The sequence below is a fragment of the Triturus cristatus genome, chromosome 1_2 (genome assembly GCF_964204655.1).
Source record: "Triturus cristatus chromosome 1_2, aTriCri1.1, whole genome shotgun sequence".
NCBI lineage: Eukaryota > Metazoa > Chordata > Amphibia > Caudata > Salamandridae > Triturus > Triturus cristatus.
The window spans coordinates 221,535,411-221,563,018 of record NC_140580.1 but is presented as its reverse complement, the minus strand read 5'-3'; the positions used below and the strand labels follow the sequence as shown (position 1 = coordinate 221,563,018).

The 27,608-nt window shown below is 46.1% G+C and overlaps 1 protein-coding gene across 1 annotated transcript; it reads right to left on the bottom strand.

Annotated features, from left to right (window-relative positions):
• Positions 1-378: 378 nt before the first annotated feature.
• On the bottom strand, positions 379-17,531 carry LOC146867077 (uncharacterized). The gene is made up of 2 exons (XM_085614807.1): positions 17,467-17,531; positions 379-3,197 (listed from the first exon to the last, which is right to left on the bottom strand). The coding sequence occupies exon 2, from the start codon at positions 3,139-3,141 to the stop codon at positions 1,636-1,638; it is 1,506 nt and encodes a 501-aa protein (XP_085470933.1). The 5' UTR covers positions 3,142-3,197; positions 17,467-17,531; the 3' UTR covers positions 379-1,635.
• Between the last annotated feature and the right edge of the window lie 10,077 nt (positions 17,532-27,608).

The window sequence follows — 27,608 nt, the reverse complement described above, 5'->3', positions numbered from 1 at the left end:
AGAGAAAATTGCATTAGGAAAACGCGTTTTGTGACCCCCCTTTTTTCTCGGACCCCGCTTGACGAATCACCACGAAACTTTCAGGGTAGGAGCGGAGCGAAGCTGTCCAAAAGTTTGGAAAAATTTTCGAGGATTCATCAACCGGAGCCAGACTTATTGGAAATAGAATGTTGTGGATTTCCTATGGAAAATAGGTACTAACTATAACTATCTACTGGCGACTGCCAGTAGATTTTATATATATATATATATATATATATATATATATATATATATATATATATATGAAACAACCAAACATGTAAAACGGAGAGCACTCCAAGCAAAATCCAGGAAAGATGTTTCTTAAAGCATGAATGCTTTATTTAGCAAGTTCCCCTCCCTTTCCCCGAAACGCTGACAGACGCGTGTCGCCGACTGGCTTTTTCGATGTCAGTTTCCTTTACATTTCGCGGGCACATTTAAAATTAGGTCACATGTCACAAGGTGAGATTTTGACATAGAAGATGGACTTTCAGCAGCATTGTTTGTGAATCCATGGCGGCCATCTTATAGTGACAAATATTACAAGGTAATGTGCCTTTCAATAATACAAACAATATATTAAAAGTTAAGAATTGGACAGCAATGCAATATGGCAAATGTCTTTCTTGTCGAGGAGATTAAGAGAGAAAAGCAGATGGTGAATGATAATTTTCAAAATTTGCATGCATTTACCATGTATATAAATGTATATGTCCTAAATTCACAGGAACACGTTACATATTTCTCCAGATTAGCGCAGTACGGGGAAAATAATATGTTAAAGAAAAAGAAAAATATATATTTATCTTTGTCTTACGGTGCGGATAAATGTCCAATTTACACCTCACCCATGTTGCCTAATCTGTCATCTCCTAGTATACGACAATAGAGCCCTGAATGGGCATAGAACCAAATGCTGAGAGAGAGTGCATGGCTATTAATGCTTAAGACAGAATTTGAATTTAAATTTGAAATTTAAATTGAAAAGACAGACCAGAAAAAGGCAAAGAAGGGTATCCAGAATGTATATGAAGATATACCCTTCTGCATCAAAGTGATATTCAAATCCTCATAAATGGACCCATAACTCCTCTTCATTGTTAAGCCCTATTGGGGTCTTGGTCTGGAGATCAATTATATAAGTCGATTCCAGGATGCGGAGTTTCCGTACCCTGTCACCTCCTCTTTCCGACTTACCCACTTGGTCAAGACAGTGAAATTTTAATAAATCACGGTTGCTTTGGTGGTACTGCTCGAAATGTCGGGCAACCGGATATGCGGGATCCTTGTTAGTAATTGCCCGCATATGTTCCAAAATACGTTTTTTCGTGGGATGTATAGTACTCCCTATGTATCTTTTAGAACACGGACTAGTAAGGCAATATACAGTGAAGTCTGAGTTACAGTTGAGGAATAGTTTTATCTTGCGTACTGGTCTTGGGTCATTGGGTCTGCCTGGGTACGTGGTGGTTTTTTCACTAAATTTACAAGCTTTGCAGTGATTGCAGGGATAGAAGCCTGCTAAGCCTATCCGATTTCTGACTCTGGGAACTGAGTCAAAGTGACTATGGACAAGATAGTCACCTACTGATAGGCTACGTTTGTAAGTTATTACTGGGCGTGCTGGTAACTTTTTTTGAGGATGATGTCCGTTTGTAAAATGTGCCAGTTTTTCTTGAAGATCTGCATTACTTGACTGGACTTCTCATTGAAATTGGTTATCATCCTAACTTGGCCTTCATCTGATTCAGTAGCTTTCTTAGTGATTAAGAGATCTTTTCTATTAATATTTTTGATTTTAATTTCAGCTGCGGAGAGGTCAGAGTTCTTATAACCCCTTTCCCTGAATCTTTTAGTGGCTTCTGTTTTGACCTGTTCATAATCACGATCTTTTGAACAATTTCTTTTAAGGCGTAGGAATTCCCCAAATGGTATGTTTTTGATAGTATTGCGTGGGTGGTGGCTATCAGCATGTAACACAGTGTTCCCTGCTGTTGGCTTCCTAAAAAGTTTTGTAGAAAGTATGCCATTATCCACATATACCTCAAGATCCAGATATGTAACTGACATGTTACTAATTTCACCTGTAAATCTTAAGTTAAGTTCATTCATATTCAGGGAAGCCACAAATTCCTCAGCCGAGGCGCGACTACCACGCCAAATTATAAAAAGGTCATCTATGTATCTGGCCCATAGGGCGGTTTTTTCCACCCAACAATCATTTGCCTCACCCCAGGCAACGTGCTTCTCCCACCAGCCCACGAAAAGATTAGCGCAGCTGGGAGCGAAGCACGTTCCCATCGCGGTCCCCCGCAATTGTCGGTACAGTTGTCCTGCAAAGGTAAATATGTTATTGGTGAGACAGAAAGTAATCATTTGCAACAGCATCTTGTTATGTTGGTAATACTTGATAGGTCTTTTGTTAAGAAACCAATCGATGGCAATAATGCCATTTTTATGGTCTATACAAGTATATAAGCTTGTGATGTCCAAGGTTATAAGTAGCATGTCTGCTTCCCAGGCAGTTCCTTCAATGAGTCTTAAAAAGTCTTGTGTGTCCTTGATGTAGGAGGCCAAGTCTTTAACTAGTGGAGCCAGAAATGAGTCTATGTAGATTGATGTATTTTCTAAAAGACTATTTATGGACGCCACTATGGGTCTGCCTGGGGGATTAGTCACACTTTTGTGTACCTTGGGAAGGTGGTAGAAAGTCGGAATCGTTGGTGTTTCACATTTCAAAAATAGAAATTCATCTTGGTTCAATAGGCCATCATTTTTCCAGAGTTGCAATAAATTGTGGTATGCATCGATGCTTTCAAAGTAGACTGTTCTTGATATTGGCGTATAACAGTCCTTGTCGTTAAGTTGTCGCATCGCTTCTTTTTGGTACTGATCTTTATTAAAAACCACCATGTTTACCCCTTTGTCCGATGGTTTGATTTCGATAGTTTGATCTTTCTCTAAAGATTTAAGGGCCTCCCAGTGTTTCCTTGGGATGTTGTACCGACGTTCGTTGAAATCCTTACGATTGGCCAAGGTTTTCAGATCCAAGATTACTGCCTCACTAAAGACGTCAATGGCGTCAAATGGTGTCTTAGGGACTGCTCGAGATTTCATTTTGAAGTTACTGTGTCCCCCTATTTGATTGATTCCAGCTTCCGCTAAACATTCATCTGTATGAAAAAAAAAATATATATATATATATATATATACATACATATATGGAGAAGAGAGACAGGGAAGGGCACAGTACAGTAGAAGGGGATGGGTGGAGTTAGAGGGATAAAAGACAGAAGATAGAGATAGGTAAGAAGATGGAACGGAAGGGTATAGGAGGAGACAGAGAAAGAATGGAAAGGAATGGAAAGAGAAGGGAAGGAAAGAAAAGAGAAGGGGAGAGAAGGGAAGGGAAGGAAATGGGGAGGGGAAAGGGGAAAAAGGGAAGGGGAAGTGTAAGGGGAGGGGAAGAGCGAGAGGCAGAAGCATATGGAAGGGAAAGGTAAGGAAAGGAGAGAAAAGGGAATGAAAGGAAAGAAGGCATGGGGAAAGATGAATGGGAAGAGGATGGGAGGGATTGGAAGGGGATAGGACAGAGTACAGGAAAAGGAAGGGACGGAAAGGAAAGAAAAAAGAAAAGAACGGAGGGGAAGGGAAGGGAAGAAGAAAAGGGATGGAAAGATGGGGTTGGAAGGGTAAAGGCGGTGACAGGGAAGGGACAGGAAGGGCAGGGAAAGGAGAAGGGGAAGGGCAAAAGTGCAAAGGAAAGGGGAAAGGGAAGGGGAAAGGAAATGGGAAGGAGGAAGGTATAGGAAAGGGGGAAGGGGAAAGGAAAGGGGAGGAGAAAGGGAACGGAAGTGGAATGGAAGGTAAGAGGGAAGGGAAGGGAGAAGGGAAGGGGAGGGAAGAAATTAAGGGGAGGGGTAAAGTAGGAGACAGGAAAGGGGTATAGGAGGAGACAGAAGGGGTGGGAAGAGATATAGGAGGAGACAGGGAAGATAAGGGGTATAAAAGGAGACCGGGAAGGGTAGGGGTATAGAAGGAAACAGGGAAGGGGTATAGGAGTAGACAGGGAAGGGAAGGGGTATAGGAGGAGGCAGGGAAGGGAAGGGGCATATAAGGAGACAGGGAAGGGGTATAGGAAAGGGCAGGGAAGGGGTATAGTAGGAGACAGGGACAGGAATTAAAGGGAATGGGTATAGGAGAAGACAGGGAAGCGGTTGAGGGTAAGGGGTATGGGAGGAGACTGGGAAGGGAAGAGATAAAGAAGAAGACAGGGAAGGGGAGGGTCATAGGAGGAGGCAGGGAAGGGGTAAAGGAGACAGGGAAAGACGGGATTAAGAAGGAAAAGGGGAAAGGGTATGTGGAAAGGGAAGGGAAGAGAGGGGTATAGGAGCAGACAGGGGATGGGTATAGGAGGAGGCAGGGAATGGGTATAGGAGACCGGGGAGGATGGGTTTAGGAGAAAACAGGGAAAGGGTATGGGGACTTAGGGAAGGGGAGAGAGGGGTATAGGAGGAGACAGGGAAGGGAAGAGAGGGGTATTGGAGGAGGCAGGGAAGGGAAGGGAAAGCGTAATAGGAGGAGAGAGGGAAGGGAAGAGAAGGGAAGGGAAGAAGGAAATGGAGGGAAAGTGGGGATTGGAAGGGTATAGGCAGAGACGGGAAAGGGAAAGGAAAGGCAAGGAAATGACAGGGAGGGGAAAATGAAAAGGGAAAAAGAAGGGGGCAAATGAAAGGGGAAAGGGAAAAGGAAGGGAAATGGAAATGGAGAAGGGAAGGGGAGGGGAAAGGGGAAGGGGATGAAGGGAAGGAAAGGTGAACAAAAGGGGGAAGAGAAGAGAGAGAAGAGGAAGAGAAAGGGGAAAGGGAAAGGGGTATATCCCTTCCCTGTCTCCTCATACGCCTTCACTTCCCTTACCTGTCTCCTCATATACCACTTCCCCCTTCCCTTTCCCCTTTCCCGTTTCCCCTTTCCCTTCCTCTTCTCTTTTCTTCTCTTCGAGACAGGGAAGGGAAGTGAAGGTGGATGAGGAGGCAGGGAAGGGATATAGGAGGAGACAGAGAAGGGAAACGGTATAGGAGGAGACAGGGGAGTGGTATAGGAGGTGACAGGGAAGGATAGGGGTAGAGGAGGAGACAGGAAAGGCAGGGATATAGGAGGAGACATGGAAGAGGTATAGGAGTAGACAGGAAAGGGAAGGGATATAGGAGACAGGGAAGAAAAGGGCAGCGGTATGGGGAGATGAAAGAGAAGGGGTATATAGGAAGAGGCGGGGAAGGAAAAGGGTACAGGAGGAGACAGGGAAAAGGTATATGAGGAGACAGGGAAGGGAATGGAAGAGGAAGGGGAAAGGGAAAAGTGGAAAGGAAAGGAGAAAGGGCAAAGGAAAGGGGAAAGGAAAGGGGAAGGGAAAGAAAAGGGGGAGGAAAGGGAACAGACGGAGAATGGAAGGGAAGAGGGAAGGGAAGAAGGGAAGGGGAGGGAAGAATGGAAGAGGATGGGTAAAGTAGGAGACAGGGAAGATGTATAGTTGGACACAGTGAAGGGGTATAGGAGGAGGAAACAGTGAAGGGAAGGGTATAGAAGGAGACAGGGAAGTGAGGGGGTATAGAAGGAGACAGGGAAGGGGTATAGGAGACAGGGAAGGGAGGGGTATAGGATGAGACAGGGAAGGGGTATAGGAGCAGACAGGGTAAGGAATGGAAGGGAAGGGGTATAGGAGAAAACAGGGAAGGGGTATAGGAGGAGACTGGGAAGGGATAAAGGATTAGACAGGTAAGAGGGGAGGGGAGGAGGCAGGTAAAGGGCATAGGAGACAGGTAAGAGAGGGAAGGGGTATAGGAGGAGGCAGGGAAGGGGTATAGGAGACAGGGAAGGGATGGGGTATAGGGAAAAAGAGAAGGATATAGAAGGAGACAGGGAAGGGAAGGGTAATATGAGGAGACAGGGAAGGGAAGAGAAAGGAAGAAGGAAAGAGAGGGGAAGTGGGTTTGGAAGGGCAAGGAAGGGAAATGAAGAGAAATGAAGAGAAGGGAAAGGGAAACCGAAAAGGGGAAAAGGGCAAAGCAAAGAGAGAATGAGAAAGGAAAGGGGGAGGGGAAAGGGAAGGGGGAAGGGGAGTGGTGGGGTGGGGGAGGGGGGAAGGAAAGGTAAAGGAAGGGAGAAGAGAAGGGAAGGGAAAAAGGAAGGGGTATAGGAGGAGACACGTAAGGGGAGGAAAGGCGTATGAGACAGGGAAGGAAAGGGGTATAGGAAGAGACATGGAAGGGAAGGAAAGGGGTATTGGAGGAGACAGGGAAGGGAAGGGGTATAGGATGAGAAAGGGAAGGGGAGGGGTATAAGAGGAGAAAGGGAAGGGTATAGGTGGAGACAGGGGAGTGGTATGGGAGGAGGTAGGGAAGGGATAGAGGAGGAGAAAGGGAAGGCAGGGGAATAGGAGGGAAGGGGTATAGAAGACAGGGAACGGGTATAGGCGGAGACAGGGAACGGGTATAGGAGGAGACAAAAGGGGTTAAGGAGTAGACAGGAAAGCAGTATAAGAGGAGACAGGGAATGAAATGAAGGGGTATAAAACACAGGGAATGAAAGAGCAGGGGTATAGGAGGAGACAGGGAAGGGAAGAGGAAGGAGAAGCAGGAAGGGAAAAGGGCAAAGGAAAGGGCAAAGGGCAAGGGAAAGGGGGAAGGGGAAAGGAAATGGGGAAGGAGAGGGGAAGTGAAAGGGAATGTGAGGGGAAGGGAAGTGAAGGGAGAAGGAAAGAAGGGAAGGGGCGGAAGAAGGGAAGGGGAGGGGTAAAGTAGGAGACAGGGAAGGGGTATAAAAGGAGACAGAAGGGGAGGGAAGGGATATAGGAAAGAGGGAAGGTGTATAAAAGGAGACAGGGAAGTGAAGGGGTAATAAAGGAGACAGGGAAGAGGTATAGGAGACAGGGAAGGGAAGGGGTATAGGAGGAGACAGGGAAAGTGTATAGGAGGAGACAGGTATGGGGTATAGGAGGAGACAGGGAAGGGGTATAGGAAGAGGTAGGGAAAGGAAGGGGTGTAGGAGCAGGCCGGGATAAGGAATGGAAGGGAAGGGGTATAGGAGAAAACAGGGAAGGGGTATAGGAGGAGACCGGGAATGGAAGGGATACAGGAGGAGACCGGTAAGAGAGGGGAAGTGTATTGGAGGAGGCAGGGAAGGAGTATAAGAGACATGTAAGAGAGGGAAGGGGTAAAGGAGGAGGCAGGGAAGGGGTATAGGATACAGGGAAGGGATGGGGTATAGTAGGAAAAAGATAAGGGGTTTGGGGAAAAAGAGAAGTGTATAGGAGGTGACCGAGAAGGGAAGTGTAATTTGAGGAGACATGGAAGGGAAGAGAAAGGAAGAAGGAAAGAGGAGGAAAGTTGGGGTTTGGAAGGAAATAGGCAGAGACAAGGAAGGGCAGGGAAGGCAAATGAAGGGAAGGGAAGGGGAAAATGAAAAGAGGAAAAGGGCAAAGGAAAGGGGAAAGGGCAAAGGGAGAAGGAGAAAGAAAAGGGAGAGGGGAAAGGGAAGGGGGAAGGGAAGGGGAGGAGAGGATGGGATAAAGGAAAGGAAAGGCAAACGAAGTGAGAAGGGAAGGGGAAGGGAAGGGAAAAAGAAGGGGGAAGAGGTATAGGAGGAGATAGAGCAGGGGTATAGGAGACAGGGAAGGGAAGGGGTATGGACAGGGAAGGGAATGGAAGGGAAGGGTATAGGAGGAAACAGGGAAGAGACGGGGTATAGGAGGAGACTGGGAAGGGTATAGGTGGAGACAAGGGAGTGGTATGGGAAGAGACAGGGAAGGTAAGGGATATAAGAGGAAACAGGGAAGGCAGGGGAATAGGAGGAGACAGGGAATGAAAGGGAAGTGGTATACGAGACAGGGAAGGAAAGGGCATGGATATAGGAGGAGACAGGGAAGGGAAGGGAAGAGAAGGGGTATAAGAGGAGACAGGGAAGGGAAGAGGAAAGAGAAGTGGAAAAGGAAAAGGGCAAAAGGGCAAAGGAAAGGGGAACGGGAAAGGAAATTCGGAAGGAGAGGGGAGGGGGAAGGGAGAGGGAAAGGGAATGGAAGGGGAAGGGAAGAGAAGGGAGAAGTGAAGAAGGGGAGGGGTAAAGTAGGAGACAGGGAAGGGGTTTAGTTGGAGACAGAAGGGGAGGGAAGGGATATAGGAGAGAGGGAAGGGGTATAAAGGAGAGAGGGAAAGGAAGGGGTACAGGAGGAGGAGGAGACAGTGAAGGGAAGGGGTATAGAAGGAGACAGGGAAGTGAAGGGTTATAGCAGACAGGGAAGGGGTATAGGAGACAGTGAAGGGAAGGTGTATAGGAGACAGGGAAGGGGTATAGGAAAAAGCAGGGATGGTAAGGGGTATAGTAGCAGACACGGAAAGGAATGGAAGGAAAGGGGTATAGGAGGAGACTGGGAAGGAAAGGGATAAAGGAGGAGACCGGTAAGAAGGGAGGTGTATTGGAGGAGGCAGGGAAGGGGTATAGGAGACAGGGAAGGAATGGGGTATAGGAGGGAAAAGATAAGGAGTATGGGGAAAAAGAGAGGGGTATAGGAGTAGATAGGGAAGGGAATGACAATATGAAGAGACGGGGAAGGGAAGAGAAAGGAAGAGGGAAAGTGGGGGTTGGAAGGGTATAGGCAGAGACAGGTAAGGGCAAGGAAGGGAAATGAAGAGAAGGGGGAAATGAAAAGGGGAAAAGGGGAAAGGAAAGGGGAAAGGGCAAAGCAAAGGGAGAAGGAGAATGGAAAGGGGAGGGGAGGGGAAAAGGAAGGGGAGTGGAGGGGAGGGGTGGGGATGGATGGATGAAGGGAAGGGAAGGTAAAGGAAGGAAGACGGGAAGGGGGAAGGGAAAAGGGAAGTGGTATAGGAGGAGACAGGTAAGGGGAGGAAAGGCATAAGAGACAGGGAAGGGAAGGGGTATAGGAGGAGACGTGGAAGGGAAGGGCTAGGGTATAGGAGGAGACAACGAAGGGGTATAGGAGGAGACAGGGAAGGGAAGGGGTATAGGAGGAGACAGGGAAAGGGTTTAGTAGGAGACAGGAAAGGGGTATAGGAGGAGACAGGAAAGGGGTTTAGTAGGAGACAGGAAAGGGGTATAGGAGGACACAGGGAAGGAAAGGGCAGGGTTATAGGAGGAGACAGGGAAGGGAAGAGAAGAGAAGGGGTATAAGAGGAGGCAGTGAAGGGAAGAGGACGGAGAAGCAGAAAAGGAAAAGGGCAAAGGAAAGGGGGAAGGGGAAGGAAAGGGGAAAGGGAACGGAAGGAGAAGGGAAAAGAAGGGAGAAGGGAAGATGGGGAGGGAAGAAGGGAAGGAGAGGGGTATAAAACAAGACAGGGAAAGAAGGGGTATAGGAGGAGGAGACAGTGAAAGGATGGGGTATAGAAGGAGACGGGGAAGTGAAGGGGTATAGAAGGAGACAGGGAAGGGGTATAGGAGACAGGGAAGGGGTATAGGAGGAGACAGGGACGGGGTATAGGAAGAGGCATGGAAAGGGTAAAGGGACAGACAGGGAAAGGAATGGAAAGAAAGGGGTATAGGAGGAGACTGGGAAGGGTAGGGATAAAGGAGGATACAGGTAAGAGAGGGGAGGTGTATTGTAGGAGGTAGAGAAGGGGTATAGGGGACAAGTAAGAGAGGGAAGGGGTATAGTAGGAGGCAGGGAAAGGGTACAGGAGACAGGGAAGGGATGGAGTATAGGAGGAAAAAGATAAGGAGTATGCAGAAAAAGAGGAGTATAGGAGGAGAAAGGGAGGGGTAATATGAGGAGACAGGGAAGAGAAAGGAAGAAGGAAAAAGAGGGAACGTGGGGGATGGAATGGTATAAGCGGAGAGAGGGAAGGGCATAGAAGGAAAATGAAGGGAAGGGGAAAATGAAAAGAGGAAATGGACAAAGGAAAGGGGAAAGGGCAAAGCACAGGGAGAAGGAGAAAGGAAAGTGGGAGGGGAAGGAAAGGGTGAAGGGAAGAGGAAGGGAATGGAGGGGAGGAGGAATAAATGGAAGGAAAGGTAAAGGAAGGGAGAAGAGAAAGGAAGGGGGGAGGGAAAAGTGAAAAGGGAAGGGAAGGAGTATAGGCAGAGAGAGGTATGTGGAGGAAAGGCGTAGGAGACAGGGAAGGGAAGGGATATAGGATGAAGCATGGAAGGGAAGGGGTATAGGAGGAGACAGGGAAGGGGTATAGGAGGAGAAATGGAATGGTATAGGTGGAGACAGGGAAGTGGTATGGGAGGAGACAAGGAAGGGAAGGGATAGTGGAGGAGACAGGAAAGGGTTATAGGAGGAGACAGGGAAGGGGTTTAGTAGGAGACAGGAAAGGGGTATAGGAGGAGAATGGGAATGAAAGGGAAGGGGTATAGGACACAGGGAAGGAAAGGGCAGGGGTATAGGAGGAGACAGGGAAGGGAAGAGAAGGGGTATAAGAGGAGTCAGGGAAGGGAAGAGGAAGGAGAAGCAGAAAAGGAAAAGGGCAAAAGGGCAAAGGAAAGGGGGAACAGGAAAGGAAATTCGGAAGGAGAGGGGAGGGGCGAGGGAAAGGGAATGGAAGAGGAAGGGAAGGGAAGGGGAGGGGTAAAGTAGGAGACAGGGAAAGGGTTTAGTTGGAGACAGAAGGGGAGGGAAGGGATATAGGAAGAGAGAGGGAAAGGAAGGGGTATAGGAGGAGGAGGAGATAGTGAAGGGAAGGGGTATAGAAGGAGACAGGGAAGTGAAGGGGTATAGAAGGAGACAGGGAAGGGGTATAGGAGACAGTGAAGGGAAGGTGTATAGGAGACAGGGAAGGGGTATAGGAAAAAGCAGGGATGGGAAGGGGTATAGGAGCAGACAGGGAAAGGAATGGAAGGGAAGGGGTATAGGAGGAGACTGGGAAGGAAATGGATAAAGGAGGAGACAGGTAAGAAGGGAGGTGTATTGGAGGAGGCAGGGAAGGGGTATAGGAGACAGGGAAGGAATGGGGTATAGAGGAAAAAGATAAGGAATATGGGGAAAAGAGAGGGGTATAGGAGTAGACAGGGAAGAGAAAGGAAGAAAGAAAGAGAGGGAAAGTGGGGGTTGGAAGGGTATAGGCAGAGACAGGTAAGGGCAAGGAAGGGAAATGAAGAGAAGGGGAAAATGAAAAGGGGAAAGGGCAAAGCAAAGGGAGAAGGAGAATGGAAAGGGGAGGGAAAAAGGAAGGGGAGAGGAGGGGAGGGGTGTGGATGGATGAAGGGAAGGAAAGGTAAAGGAAGGGAGAAGGGAAGGGGGAAGGAAAAGGGGTATAGAGGAGACAGGGAAGGGGTATAGGAGACATTGAAGGGAAGGGGTATAGGAGGAGACAGGGAAGGGGTATGGGAAGAGGCAGGGAAGGGGTAAAGGGGCAGACAGGGAAAGGAATGGAAAGAAAGGGGCATAGGAGGCGACTGGGAAGGGTAGGGATAAAGGAGGATACAGGTAAGAGAGGGGAGGTGTATTGTATGAGGCAGTGAAGGGGTTTAGGAGACAGGGAAGAGATGGAGTATAGGAGGAAAAAGATAAGGAGTATGGGGAAAAAGAGAGGAGCATAGGAGACAGGGAGGGGTAATATGAGGAGAAGGGAAGAAGGAAAGAGAGGGAACATGGGGGTTGGAAGAGTATAAGCGGAGAGAGGGAAGGGCAGGGAAGGGAAATGAAGGGAAGGGGAAAATGAAAAGGGGAAATGGGCAAAGGAAAGGGGAAAGGGCAAAGCAAAGGGAGAAGGGGAAAGGGGGAAGGGAAGGGAAGGGAAGGAAAGGGGGAAGGGAAGGGAAGGGGAGTGGAGGAGGGATACATGGAAGGGAAGGTAATGGAAGGGAGAAGAGAAGGGAATGGGAAGGGAAAAAGGAAGGGAAGGGGTATAGGAGGAGACAGGTAAGGGGAGGAAAGGCGTAGGAGACAGGGAAGGGAAGGGGTATAGGATGAAGCATGGAAGGGAAGGGGTATAGGAGGAGAAAGGGAAGGGGTATAGACAGGGAAGGGAAGGAAGGGAATGGAAGGGTATAGGAGGAAACGGAAGGAGTATAGGAGGAGACAGGGAAGGGGTATAGACAGGGAAGGGAATGGAAGGGTATAGGAGGAAACAGGGAAGGGGTATAGGAGGAGAAAGGGAATGGGTATGGGAGGAGAAAGGGAATGGTATAGGTGGAGACAGGGGAGTGGTATGGGAGGAGGTAGGGAAGTGATAGAGGAGGAGACAGGGAAGGCAGGGGAATAGGAGGAGACATGGAAGGGAAGGGGTATAGAAGACAGGGAACGGGTATAGGAGGAGACAGGGAACGGGTATAGGAGGAGACAAAAGGGGTTAAGGAGTAGACAGGAAAGCAGTATAAGAGGAGACAGGGAATGAAATGAAGGGGTATAACACACAGGGAATGAAAGGGAAGTGGTATATGAGACAGGGAAGGAAAGGGCATGGATATAGGAGGAGACAGGGAAGGGAAGAGAAGGGGTATAGGAGGAGACAGGGAAGTGAAGAGAAGTAGTATAGGAGGAGGCAGGGAAGGGAAGAGGAAGGAGAAGCAGGAAGGGAAAAGGGCAAAGGAAAGGGGGAAGGGGAAAGGAAATGGGGAAGGAGAGGGGAAGTGAAAGGGAATGTGAGAAGGGAAGTGAAGGGAGGAGGGAAGAAGGGAAGGGGCGGAAGAAGGGAAGGGGAGGGGTAAAGTAGGAGATAGGGAAGGGGTATAAAAGGAGACAGAAGGGGAGGGAAGGGATATAGGAAAGAGGGAAGGTGTATAAAAGGAGACAGGGAAGGGGTATAGGAGGAGGAGACAGTGAAGGGAAGGGGTATAGAAGGAGACAGGGAAGTGAAGGGGTAATAAAGGAGACAGGGAAGAGGTATAGGAGACAGGGAAAGTGTATAGGAGGAGACAGGTATGGGGTATAGGAGGAGACAGGGAAGGGGTATAGGAAGAGGCAGGGAAAGGAAGGGGTATAGGAGCAGGCCGGGATAAGGAAGGGAAGGGGTATAGGAGAAAACAGGGAAGGGGTATAGGAGGAGACTGGGAATGGAAGGGATACAGGAGGAGACAGGTAAGAGAGGGGAAGTGTATTGGAGGAGGCAGGGAAGGAGTATAGGAGACATGTAAGAGAGGGAAGGGGTAAAGGAGGAGGCAGGGAAGGGGTATAGGAGACAGGGAAGGTATGGGGTATAGTAGGAAAAATATAAGGGGTTTGGGGAAAAAGAGAAGTGTATAGGAGGTGACAGGTGAGGGAAGGGTAATATGAGGAGATAGGGAAGGGAAGAGAAAGGAAGAAGGAAAGAGGAGGAAAGTTGGGGTTTGGAAGGAAATAGGCAGAGACAAGGAAGGGCAGGGAAGGCAAATGAAGGGAAGGGAAGGGGAAAATGAAAAGAGGAAAAGGGCAAAGGAAAGGGGAAAGGGCAAAGGGAGAAGGTGAAAGAAAAGGGGGAGGGGAAAGGGAAGGGGGCAGGGAAGGGGAGGAGACAGGAAAGGGGTATAGGAGGAGACAGGGAAGGGGTTTAGTAGGAGACAGGAAAGGGGTATAGGAGGAGAATGGGAATGAAAGGGAAGGGGTATAGGACACAGAGAAGGAAAGGGCAGGGGTATAGGAGGAGACAGGGAAGGGAAGAGAAGGGGTATAAGAGGAGGCAGGGAAGGGAAGAGGAAGGAGAAGCGGAAAAGGAAAAGGGCAAAAGGGCAAAGGAAAGGGGAAACAGGAAAGGAAATTCAGAAGGAGAGGGGAGGGGCGAGGGAAAGGGAATGGAAGAGGAAGGGAAGAGAAGGGAAGAGAAGGGAAGAAGGGAAGGGGAGGGGTAAAGTAGGAGACAGGGAAAGGGTTTAGTTGGAGAGAGAAGGGGAGGGAAGAGAAAGGAAGAAGGAGACAGGGAAGTGAAGGGGTATAGAAGGAGACAGGGAAGGGGTATAGGAGACAGTGAAGGGAAGGTGTATAGGAGACAGGGAAGGGGTATAGGAAAAAGCAGGGATGGGAAGGGGTATAGGAGCAGACAGGGAAAGGAATGGAAGGGAAGGGGTATAGGAGGAGACTGGGAAGGAAATGGATAAAGGAGGAGACAGGTAAGAAGGGAGGTGTATTGGAGGAGGCAGGGAAGGGGTATAGGAGACAGGGAAGGAATGGGGTATAGAGGAAAAAGATAAGGAATATGGGGAAAAGAGAGGGGTATAGGAGTAGACGCGGAAGAGAAAGGAAGAAAGAAAGAGGGAAAGTGGGGGTTGGAAGGGTATAGGCAGAGACAGGTAAGGGCAAGGAAGGGAAATGAAGAGAAGGGGAAAATGAAAAGGGGAAAGGAAAGGGCAAAGCAAAGGGAGAAGGAGAATGGAAAGGGGAGGGAAAAAGGAAGGGGAGGGAAGGGGTGTGGATGGATGAAGGGAAGGAAAGGTAAAGGAAGGGAAGGGGGAAGGAAAACGGGTATAGAGGAGACAGGGAAGGGGTATAGGAGACATTGAAGGGAAGGGGTATAGGAGGAGAAAGGGAAGGGGTATGGGAAGAGGCAGGGAAGGGGTAAAGGGGCAGACAGGGAAAGGAATGGAAAGAAAGGGGTATAGGAGGCGACTGGGAAGGGTAGGGATAAAGGAGGATACAGGTAAGAGAGGGGAGGTGTATTGTAGGAGGCAGGGAAGGGGTTTAGGAGACAGGGAAGAGATGGAGTATAGGAGGAAAAAGATAAGGAGTATGGGGAAAAAGAGAGGAGCATAGGAGACAGGGAGGGGTAATATGAGGAGAAAGGAAGAAGTAAAGAGAGGGAACATGAGGGTTGGAAGAGTATAAGCGGAGAGAGGGAAGGGCAGGGAAGGGAAATGAAGGGAAGGGGGAAATGAAAAGGGGAAATGGACAAAGGAAAGGGGAAAGGGCAAAGCAAAGGGAGAAGAGGAAAGGGGGAAGGAAAGGAAAGGGGGAAGGAAAGGGGAGGGGAGTGGAGGAGGGATACATGGAAGGGAAGGTAAAGGAAGGGAGAAGAGAAGGGAAGGGGAAGGGAAAAGGGAAGGGGTATAGGAGGAGACGGGTAAGGGGAGGAAAGGCGTAGGAGACAGGGAAGGGAAGGGGTATAGGATGAAGCATGGAATGGAAGGGGTATAGGAGGAGAAAAGGAAGGGGTATAGACAGGGAAGGGAAGGAAGGGAATGGAAGGGTATAGGAGGAAACGGAAGGAGTATAGGAGGAGACAGGGAATGGGTATAGAATCAGAAAGGGAAGGGAAGGGGTATAGACAGGAAAGGGAATGGAAGGGTATAGGAGGAAACAGGGAAGGGGTATAGGAGGAGAAAGGGAATGGGTATAGGAGGAGAAAGGGAATGGGTATAGGTGAAGACAGGGAAGTGGTATGGGAGGAGACAAGGAAGGGAAGGTATAGAGGAGACAGGGAAGGCAGGGGAATAGGGGGGACAGGGAAGGGACGGAGAATAGGAGACAAAAGGCAAGGGATATGAGGAAAAAGGGAAAGGAAGAGAGGGGTATAGGAGGAGACAGGGAAGGGAAAGGGTATAGACAGAGATAGGGAAGGCGTATAGGAGGAGACATGGAATGGAAGGGTAATAGGAGGAGACTGGGAAGAGAAGGGAAGAAGGAACGGGAGGTAAAGTGGGGGTTGGAAGGGGGTAGGTGGACACAAGCAAAGGGAAATAAAGGGCAGGGAAAGCAAATGAAGGGAAGGGGAATATGAAAGGGGAAAAGGCAAGGGAGGAAAGGGCAAAGGAAAGGGAGGATAAAGGAAAGTGAGATGGGAAGGGGAGCGGAGGGTAAAGGGAAGGGGAAGGGGAGTGGAGGGTATGGGAAGGGAAGGAAAGGTAAATGGAAAGGGGGCGGGAAGAGAAGAGAGAGAGAAGGGGTATAGGAGGAGACAAGGAAGGCGAGGGAAGGTGTGTGAGACAGGGAAGGGAAGGGGTATAGGAGGAGACTGGGAAGGAGTATAGGAGGAGACAGGGGAGTGGTATAGGAGGAGACAGTGAAGGAAAGGGGTAGAGGAGGAGACAGGGAAGGCAGGAGTATAGGAGGAGACGTGGAAGGGAAGGGGTATGTGGAAGGGGTATAGGAGGAGACAGGGAAGGAGTTTAGGAGGAGACAGGGCATGGGTATAGGAGGAGACAGAGAATGGAAGATAAGGGGTATAGGAGGAGGCAGGGAAGTGAAGGGAAAGGAAAGGGTACAGGAGGGGACAGGGAAGAGGTATAGGAGGAAACAGGGAAGGGAAGGGAAGGGAAGGGAAGGCAAGGGAAGGGGTATAAGAGGGACTGGGAAAGGAATGGGTATAGGAGAGGACAGGAAAGAGAAGGGAAGGGGTGTAGGAGGAGATAGGCAAAGGAAGGGGTGTAGGAGGAGACATGGAAGGGAATGGAATGAGTATAGGAGGAGACAGGAAAGGGAAGTGGTGTAGGAGGAGGATGGGAAGGTATATAGGAGGAGGGAGGGAATGGGTATAGGAGGAGAAATGGAAAGGTATAGCAGGAGGAAGGGAAAGGATCTGGGAGGAGGAAGGGAAGGGGTATAGGAGGAGGAAGGGAATGTAAGGGGTATGGGAGTAGGAAGGGAAGGGTTACAGCAGGTATATGAGGAGATAGGGAAGGGGTTTAGGAGGAGACAGGGAAGCGGATGGGTTGGGTTAGTTTGGAAGGGTATACGAGAGGAGGCATAAGGAAAGGAAAGGAAAGGAAAGGAATGGGCTGGGTAAGAGGGCAGAGCATGGTGGGGCAGAGCAGGGAAGGATGGCAAGGCAGAGCAGGGCAGGAGGCCAGAATGGGAGGGCAGGTGGGCAGGAAGGCAGTGCAGTGGGGTAGGGAAGAAGAGTGGGGCAGTGGAGCAGGGTGGGAGGGCAAGAGGGCAGAGTGCAAGGTAGGAGGGCAGGGTAGGAGGGCATGTGGGAGGGCAGAGGGGCAAGGCAGGAGGTCAGGGCAGGTGGCAAGGGAGGAAGGCAAGACAGGAGTCAGGGCTCCAGGGTAGGACAGGAGGGCAGAGAAGGAGGGAAAGGCAGGGCAGGAGGGAAAGGAAGGATAGGAGGGCAAGTAACCGCAGGAGGGCAGGAGAGCAGAGAATGGCAGGAGGGAAAGGAAGGGCAGAAAAGAAAGGAAGAGAAGGGGAGAGGAGAGAAAGAGAGAGGTGGTGGTGTGGGGGGGAGGAAGGTAATGGAACTGAAAGAAAGGAAAAGAAAGGAAATGAAATGGACGGAAAAAGAGAAGATGAAAAGGGGAAGGGAATTGGAATTTCAAGTCAGTTTCAAGTTTGGTTTCAAGTTCAGTTTGGTTTTCAGGGAAGGGTATTAGAATTTCAAGTCAGTTTCAAGTTTGGTTTCAAGTTCAGTTTGGTTTTCAGGGAAGGGTATTGGAATTTCAAGTCAGTATCAAGTCAGTTTCAAGTTAGTTTTCAGTTTGATTTCAAGTTTAGCTTTCAGTTTGGTTTATTCACTCACCTTGTCTCCTTATTCTGCCCCACCCCTCTCACCGCCCCTTTCCCTTTTCAGAGCCTGCTCATACCCTGCAGCTTCGGCCTCTCCCTGCCCCGAGATCCAGACGCCAGCAGCCGTCCTCTCCGTCCGGTGTCCCCGAGTGCAATGCTGCAGCTGCCTAGTTACCAGCCTCCTATACCAAGGACACGTCACAATGTTGGTTTTTCCACATGTCATCATACATCACAACTTTGTGGGTGATACCATGTGTTTTAAGATTAACGGGGGAGCAGGCAAGGCACTGGTGTTGCGGAATTCGTTAAGTACATCCAAATATTTAATGACAAAAATAACCTGAGATGAACCTGAAAGAAAATCCCTTCCTACCCGACACTTCCTCAACAGTGGTCTCTCCTTTCCTCTCTACTGCGGGGACGGCCTCCCCCCTGCTTTTGCCCTGCGCCTCGTGACCTCACAGTGATGTTACATCATAGGCGTTCCATTCACAGGATTTTGCTTCTGGTGCCGCTGGGAAGGCACGCGCCTTTCAAATCAATATAAAATGCAGGGTTTTTTTAAGTCTTCATTTAAAATAAATGGAACTTTTTATCATAGTCCGCATTCTCATCACTTGCTCAAACAGCGCTCCTTCATTGTACAAATTAAATGATTTTTACTGGGCCACGTCACCGTATCCAAGATGGAAGAGGGTGTGGTTTAACGGCTAGAACGGCCGACCTTGAAGTTCCAGCATGAGGTTCCAGTCTGGCAGGAGGTTCAAATGTACTGTGATTTTGGGCAAATCTCCCCGTGCCTTAATAATGAATGTGTTCCTCTGTCATGTAACTGGTGCTCAAGTAAAGCGCCCTGATACCTTCGGGTTGATTTAGCGCTATAAAAAACTGCAACAACAACATCTCCCTGTCAGCCCTGCTCCTCCCCTCGAGTACTGTCCAGTAATCCACTCCTTCCTGTGTTACGACAGCCGTTATACACTGCGGAGAAATTACCCATTTCAATTTTTTGAACTGTTCATAGAATACTTACCTTTTACACGGTCTACTGTTTCAAATCCGTTGTACAGCAACGGATTAAAAAGCCATTCCACTCATTAACAAGCAGATGCACTTCCCGTCCCACTGCCCATTGCGGCACATTAATACATTGATTCCTGACCTCCCCAGGGAAGGACCACCCCAAAACCCCCCTCAGTCTAGAGCCTCCAGGCATGATTTCCCTCCAAGCCCTTCTCACTTATCCCCCCTCGCTGTGACATCTCCCGGTCCCCAACCCGAGGCGTGACATCATCATCAGACACGGAAGTCCTCGAGCTTCACTCATGAATACTAGGAATACAGCCTCAGACCACTGGTACCTATCTAGCAGCAGTGGTAAGCCTCATTGCACTCGAGGCGATTGGTGTTATTCCAGTCATTTCACTATTTATGATTTCAGTGAATGTGATAGAAAAACGAGCACTGCCGTCATGAGAATGTCTTTGGGAAACAAGTCTTTCTCCTTCCCTGACAACATGATTAGCAAGTGAGTGGTGAATGAGTGAAAAAGTCGATGTTTGGATGGATGATTGAGTGCACTGATGGATGGATGGATGAATGAATGAATGCGTGTATAGATGGATCAATGGGCCCACAAGTGCACCGAGTGACTCAGTGCATTAATAGATGGCCCGATAGGTGTAAGAATGAATGCCTGGTAAAGGCCAAGGGGCGATCGAGTGAACTGGTAAATGAACGAGTGAGTGTATCGACGGATAAGTTGGTGGAGAATGGAAGGCTCCGTTAGCAATCATTCCATTAATGGTTTACAGGGCTCTGGTGATGGTGCCGTGCTAGCACTTGTTAAATGATTTCATGCCCGTGACAGTCTGTTTCAAATCATGCAGTGTCATTTAACAAAGCACTGCATTCTGGGAGCTATTCCCGTTGAACTGGACGAACACAGAGAAATAAAACAAGAGATCCCAGAAAAGCCCAGAACTAGAGAAGTTATTTGTGGTCAAACAGAGCACAATTATTCTTCCCTGCCCCTGCTTTGCTGTGTCCGTTAAGGCAGCCGGAAATGACGCACACCTTGCTCTGGCTCTAGTGTGTCACGGCTGCCATTGTTAGAGAGGCTGTGAATGGCCTGGCATCTTAATCCTCCAAAAAAACAGGTAACAAGTGCCAAACTGTTCCTCGCAATATACTCTATAGGTTAAAGGGTGTTTTTAGCCTTTGCATATAGCCTAGAACCGCAAGATGTTCAGCAGCATTGTTGTACGGCAGGTGGGAAATTGCCAACTCACTCCTACCTATATGGCATTCTAGCCAGGCTCGACTGGCGGTGAGCATTGATGAAACCAATGAGCCAGCATCCGAGCTGCATGTTACCTGGATGAGGTAAGTGTGCAGTAAGGAGGTCCGGAGTGGTTGTTGGAAATTTGCCCTCTCTTCAGTGTCACCCTGATTTATTGGCCTTTTTGCTGAACCCTATTTTTGCTGGTTATGTAACTCTGTGCACTTTACCCCTGCTAACCTGTGGTAACATGCTTGTTGTGCTTCTCTTTTCAACATGGCAAAATTCATATACTCCAGATTGGCATATTTAACACAGCTATAAGTCCCTAGCATATAGTTCCCACAGTGTACCCAAGGCCTGTAAGTCAAATGTCAACAAAAAGAATCACAGAACCTCCCCCAAATATTTTTAGTCGGTAATAACTCCCACAAATAATTGGTTAGTGCCTCATTCAATCACAGGGACATAGAGAAATACATTTTTAAACAATTTTATTTTTATATAAGCAAAAATATAAAAATGGAGTTAGTGCAATAAACATAATTTCTAATTTTTGTTGCACTAACAAAAAGCCAAGTAATGCCCACAAAGAACAATATTTTAACCAAAATGCATTTACAAGTACATACAGATAACACACAATAAATTCAATATATTACAATACTACACATGAGACCTATACAAAAAACAACATGAAGACAAGCCACCTAAAAAGAAAACAGAAACAAATCTCAATAGTAGTACAAATTGTTCATGTCAATAATTAGAACACCACAAGCGCCGACGCGCGTTTCGGAGTGGACCACAAAGTCCACTAATTCCTTCGTCAGGGCGCATAAATAGATAAATGGAACAGAGATCAATTTGCTCATCAATGGGGTCTTTTTAGTGCATTAAGACTCCGTGGAGAAAAGGGCTTAAAAACGGGGCTTCTTGGCAACCCAGAGCGTGCTCAAAACGAACTCTGTGAAAGAAATGAATGAGGCAAACAATAAGTCGATGTATAGCAATTAAAAACACAGTAATCTATTTCTATGGGAGCAAACCATCACCAAGTAGAGAGCCAGGGTTGACAAATAGAAAATACACACCGAAAAACTGTGAAGAAAAAGTATTTGCAACATGAGGATTACTGCCAGACCAAGAGATATACCCAAGTGTTGAAAAATAAAGACAAAATACAAAGGGTGTACAGTGACTTAAATAAAAACCCTGAAGATAAAAAAGTAGAATGATAACAGGATCAGCACATAATTACCTACTGAGTGAGGGAGTAGCTATCAGAATTCCAATGGACCAATAAGCAAAACCAAAAAGTAATGAAGCCAATACGAGCGATACTCCTGGGGGACAGCTTCGCTACAAGAATAGGTAAACCAATTAAAGTGAATTAGTTATAAGTAACTGGATAGCGTAGGTACTGAAAGAGAACCTACAATTTACACAGGTAGTGAAGTTTTAACAAGGTATGGTATAGGACAATGGCAGACCCTAGATAAGATAAAGGGAAGCCTATTCAAAGCGGAACAGGCGACGTAAATATTATCTAAACAAATAACTATGTGGGCAGATGTAGGAACCGGGCCATGCAAAGAATCAGAAAAATATGAATAGCTTACTCAAAGATAGTGTGGAATGAAGTGGAATATGCGCGAAGGTCGTCACTTGGGCAAGATTAGAAGAATCCAAAATTGAGCAGTTGCCCCCCAAACTGATAAGTTACGGGCATGAGACTCCTGCGGGAATAATTAGGAAACTGAATAGAGAACTTAAAATGTGTGAGAAAATGAAACAGATCCCGGATAAAAATAAAGCTTACTTGTAGTTGGATATAGAATAGGCTTAGTAGCAAGGTAAACGCTAAATCGTCATCGCCTCAGAAATGAGGTCAGTAGCGTACAGGTGCCCACCAATCTAAAGAAAAAATATAAAAAATAGATAAATGAAGTGAAACCTGAAACCCGGACTGCCCCAGATAAGGAAATCGCGCTCGTAAACTTACTGGTGGGTGGTACGCGGTGTGGAACCTGAACGGAATAACGGCCCGATCCTAGGGAGGTAAACGTTGTAGCAGGATTTAAATCCCTGATTCAATAGCCTACACCTGAAGACCCACGTGGGGGACATGAGCGATCCAACATCTAGAGAGTAGGAGATAGGCCGCCATCTTAGGAGTATGCGAGAACGGCGACCCGATCTATCGTATCTCCGAAGTGGGGACTAACGCATAAAGTAAAATATTGTGAAAGTAGCGATGGAGTAAAAAACATACATAATAGAAATACCAAGGGGACCAAGAAAACTAAAACAAAGTGAAAAATAAATGAAAATAAAAAAATAGAGATAAAAATAAAGAACAGACTATGGAAAAAGGGACGAATGATCCATGATACACAAGGGGCAGATGAAATCTACTATGACATGGGCTATGGGAATAGTAGAAAATATATGAATATGGAAAAAAGTATATATACAAATATAGAAAGACCAAGCACTGAAACCTGGAATGAGAGGGAGAAAACTTCTCTCATACTGTACAATAAAGGCCAAAGAGGTACATAAAAAATAAAAAATAAAAAACTAAAAAACTAGGAAAGCTCACCTGCAGTAATAAGGAATGCACCCAGAGAGTTCATAGTAAAGCATTCTGCCAAGGACAGTATTCATTGAGTCCAATGATGGCAGTACGCAGAGTGAAAATCCAAAATACTTCTCTCTTACCTCTGAGTCCATTGATATTTTTGTCACTCGGAGTGTGTACTTTTTCAAGTATCGTCCATCTGAGTTCATTATCCGCATGCCGGTGATCTAACCAATGTTGGACGAGAGGAGCCCCTCTTCGTTTGTTTTTAATCGCCGACTTGTGTTCACTGAAGCGGATTCTGAATTCTCTGCCAGTTTCCCCCACATATCCCTTATTACAGGGACAAAGAATGAGGTAGATGACGTTGGCAGATCTGCAATTGGTCATCTCTTTGAGTTGGAAAGTATGTTTTTCCCATATTAGTTCAGATGATACAATGGCAGAGCTGCAGGCATGGCAATTCCCACATTTGTGGTTGCCTAACACGGGGTTGCTGCCAGTAATGGATTTCTGATTGATGGATTTGGTGTTCTCAAGTCTGGATTTAACCAGGAAATTACGTAGATTTCTGTTTCTCCGAAAGGCAAACAAAGGTCTGGGTAAGGAGGTAATCTGCTGACCTGAATTAAGTATATGCCATTGCGAGCAGATAATCTGTCGTAGTTTGTTATTTATGGTTGAATGTCTAGTGACACAAACCAATTTCTTTAGATCATTGGTGGGTTTATCCAAAAAGAGAGCATCTCTGTTGTAATACTTTGCTCTTTTATAAGAATCTCGCACCAATCTACGGGGGTAGCCACGAATAAGTAGTTTTGTGCGGAGTTCCTCCGCATGGCACTCAAAGTTACTGAGGTTGGTACAATTTCTGCGTAGTCTCAAGAATTGGCTGAAAGGGATACTGTCTCGTTGACTACGAGGATGGAAACTTTGATATTGAAGGAGAGTGTTCCTGGCCGTGGGCTTGGTGTACAGGGATACCTCAATGATACCATTCGCCACATGGATCCATATATCCAGAAATTCAATCATGGTCTTGCTGATGTTAGGACTAAATTTAAGGTTGGGGTCACATAAGTTCAACCATAAAATAAATTCAGTTAGATCTTCTTCTGGTCCCTTCCATATAAAGAAAATATCATCTATATATCGATGCCAGTGGGTGATGTTTTCGGAGAATGGTGCCACTTCATTGAAAACAAAACGAGTTTCGAAGCACCCCATATAGATGTTAGCAACATTTGGGGCACAGGCAGCCCCCATGCTGACTCCTTGGATTTGCTTGTAAATGGATTTGTTGAATTCGAAGTAGTTGTCTTGGAGCACTATACTGAGACATTCCAGAATGAATAATTTGTCATCTGAGCTGTTAACCGCTTCCAAAGTATGTTTAACTGCTTCTAGGGCACCAGTTTGCGAGATGTTTGTATATAGTGCCTCAATATCCATAGATACAAGTATCTCAGTGTGGACATTAAATGGGAGGCCTTCGATGGTTTTGATAAGGTGGCCTGTATCTTTGATATATCCTCGGAGTCCACTGGCCAATGGTTTGAGAAACTTGTCAACGTATTTTGACAATGGCTCAGTGATAGAACCTATGGTGGAAACTATAGGTCTGAAAGGTGGATTGATAATGCTCTTATGGGTTTTAGGTACCCCATAAAGAATAGGGATACTGAAGAATGGACGATTAAGATAATCGAATTCATGTTGGCAAATTGAGCCTCTCTCCAGGGCTCCTTGGGTGATGTTAAGAATGTCGTTTTTAATTCTTGTGCTAGGGTATGAGTTAACCCTTAAGTAATGTTCTGGTACATTGAGCATTTCCTCCATTTGTGAAGTATAGACCGCACTATTAAGTGCAACTATACCTCCACCTTTATCACAAGGTTTGATGGTGATAGTGTTGCTGTTCGCAAGATTTTTAAGTGCATTGTATTCATCAAAGTTGAGATTGTATGATGGTTTCGGGACAAATTTCAACATGTCATTAACTTTGGACGTCACAACTTTTTCGAATATACCTACTTCTGGTCCTACTTCATCAAGGGTAGGAGTGAAAAGAGAATTAGGCCGAAGTCCTGACCTATTCGTAGTCTCGGGGGGACTATGATTTTCAAAAAATCTATTGAGTCGTATTTTCCTAAAAAAGGATTGGAGATCGCACTGAAGTTCAAATTTATTAAGCCCTGTACTTGGAACAAAAGATAGTCCTCGTGAAAGGAGATCAAGGGCCTGACTATCCATGGGGATGTTAGACAGGTTGAAGATAGCTATAGAATCTTCAGGAGCAGGAGTATTCACTCCCTCCAGTATTGATTTCTCCGTGTTTGGAGAAAGTGTTGCTGGTTCTCTGGGTATGGATACTGCTGTTCCTGGTAGGGATATTGACCTCTCGCTTGATTTCTGAATCTTGTGCGTGGAGTATTCTGTCTGCTCCCTAAAAAACGATTCCCTCTATTATGGTTTTCAAATGCCGGCCTTCTGTAGTTGGAATTTCTAGAGGGACCAGCCCCCAAATCACCATCAGAGTCAGAAGACTCAGAAAAGGTAAGAATCTTTCTGTTGGACCAATGTTGTTGGTCACTCTGATAGGGCTGTTCCCTAGAAAGGTTATAGTATTGGCTACCTAGATAGGGATAGATTTTCTCCTCAGAAAAATACCGAATATCTTTCTTGAGTTTATCTGTTTTCTTTTTAATCAGATAATCGCTAAAGGAATGAAGCTCAGCGTTAACTTCCTCCAATTTTTTCTTGGCCTCCTCAACAGGGTTGTTTTTCTTAAGATTTTCTTCGATCTCTGATATTTCCTTGAGAAGAAGTTCTACGGCTTCCCTGGCTGTCTCTATAATAAGGATCATTAGGTCCCTGGAACACCGATTAGCAATTAATGACCACTTTTCCAGGAATTTCCTGACCTCAACGAACAAGCCAGGAATGTTTCTAATTCTCAATCCATTGGGAATAACCCCTGCCTTCAGGTATTCTAACATAAAGTCTGCGTGAGACTGCGTTCTCCTTGTTTTCTTTTTGAGATTAAGAAGTTTTAGCCATTCATCATTTTCAGTTCTGTTAAGAGAAAACGGGCGTTCTGTAGAAGAACTTTGTCCCATTAGTCTTGAGAAATCTTCATCGCTAAAACCAAAGGTTTTAATGCTGTCCATGGAGATAAAGGATAGTACAAGAATGACAAGCCGTATGAAGAAGAAGAATAGGAAGGGGAAAATATACACAGAACAGGGTGCAAGTGATAAGGGAGTGAATAATATAGAAAAATGTATATAATTGCTCCACAGGTATAGACTACAGTGCAAAAGCACCCCTCACAGCAAAGTGCCGGGAACAACTAGAAATTTTGTTTAGATAATATTTACGTCGCCTGTTCCGCTTTGAATAGGCTTCCCTTTATCTTATCTAGGGTCTGCCATTGTCCTATACCATACCTTGTTAAAACTTCACTACCTGTGTAAATTGTAGGTTCTCTTTCAGTACCTACGCTATCCAGTTACTTATAACTAATTCATTTTAATTGGTTTACCTATTCTTGTAGCGAAGCTGTCCCCCAGGAGTATCGCTCGTATTGGCTTCATTACTTTTTGGTTTTGCTTATTGGTCCATTGGAATTCTGATAGCTACTCCCTCACTCAGTAGGTAATTATGTGCTGATCCTGTTATCATTCTACTTTTTTATCTTCAGGGTTTTTATTTAAGTCACTGTACACCCTTTGTATTTTGTCTTTATTTTTCAACACTTGGGTATATCTCTTGGTCTGGCAGTAATCCTCATGTTGCAAATACTTTTTCTTCACAGTTTTTCGGTGTGTATTTTCTATTTGTCAACCCTGGCTCTCTACTTGGTGATGGTTTGCTCCCATAGAAATAGATTACTGTGTTTTTAATTGCTATACATCGACTTATTGTTTGCCTCATTCATTTCTTTCACAGAGTTCGTTTTGAGCACGCTCTGGGTTGCCAAGAAGCCCCGTTTTTAAGCCCTTTTCTCCACGGAGTCTTAATGCACTAAAAAGACCCCATTGATGAGCAAATTGACCTCTGTTCCATTTATCTATTTATGCGCCCTGACGAAGGAATTAGTGGACTTTGTGGTCCACTCCGAAACGCGCGTCGGCGCTTGTGGTGTTCTAATTATTGACATGAACAATTTGTACTACTATTGAGATTTGTTTCTGTTTTCTTTTTAGGTGGCTTGTCTTCATGTTGTTTTTTGTATAGGTCTCATGTGTAGTATTGTAATATATTGAATTTATTGTGTGTTATCTGTATGTACTTGTAAATGCATTTTGGTTAAAATATTGTTCTTTGTGGGCATTACTTGGCTTTTTGTTAGTGCAACAAAAATTAGAAATTATGTTTATTGCACTAACTCCATTTTTATATTTTTGCTTATATAAAAATAAAATTGTTTAAAAATGTATTTCTCTATGTCCCTGTGATTGAATGAGGCACTAACCAATTATTTGTGGGAGTTATTACCGACTAAAAATATTTGGGGGAGGTTCTGTGATTCTTTTTGTTGATTTTTTCCCCTGCTTTCCTCCCCTATTATTTAGTTTTTCAGGGGCCCTCTTTAGTTTATTTCTAGTTGTTCCCGGCACTTTGCTGTGAGGGGTGCTTTTGCACTGTAGTCTATACCTGTGGAGCAATTATATACATTTTTCTATATTATTCACTCCCTTATCACTTGCACCCTGTTCTGTGTATATTTTCCCCTTCCTATTCTTCTTCTTCATACGGCTTGTCATTCTTGTACTATCCTTTATCTCCATGGACAGCATTAAAACCTTTGGTTTTAGCGATGAAGATTTCTCAAGACTAATGGGACAAAGTTCTTCTACAGAACGCCCGTTTTCTCTTAACAGAACTGAAAATGATGAATGGCTAAAACTTCTTAATCTCAAAAAGAAAACAAGGAGAACGCAGTCTCACGCAGACTTTATGTTAGAATACCTGAAGGCAGGGGTTATTCCCAATGGATTGAGAATTAGAAACATTCCTGGCTTGTTCGTTGAGGTCAGGAAATTCCTGGAAAAGTGGTCATTAATTGCTAATCGGTGTTCCAGGGACCTAATGATCCTTATTATAGAGACAGCCAGGGAAGCCGTAGAACTTCTTCTCAAGGAAATATCAGAGATCGAAGAAAATCTTAAGAAAAACAACCCTGTTGAGGAGGCCAAGAAAAAATTGGAGGAAGTTAACGCTGAGCTTCATTCCTTTAGCGATTATCTGATTAAAAAGAAAACAGATAAACTCAAGAAAGATATTCGGTATTTTTCTGAGGAGAAAATCTATCCCTATCTAGGTAGCCAATACTATAACCTTTCTAG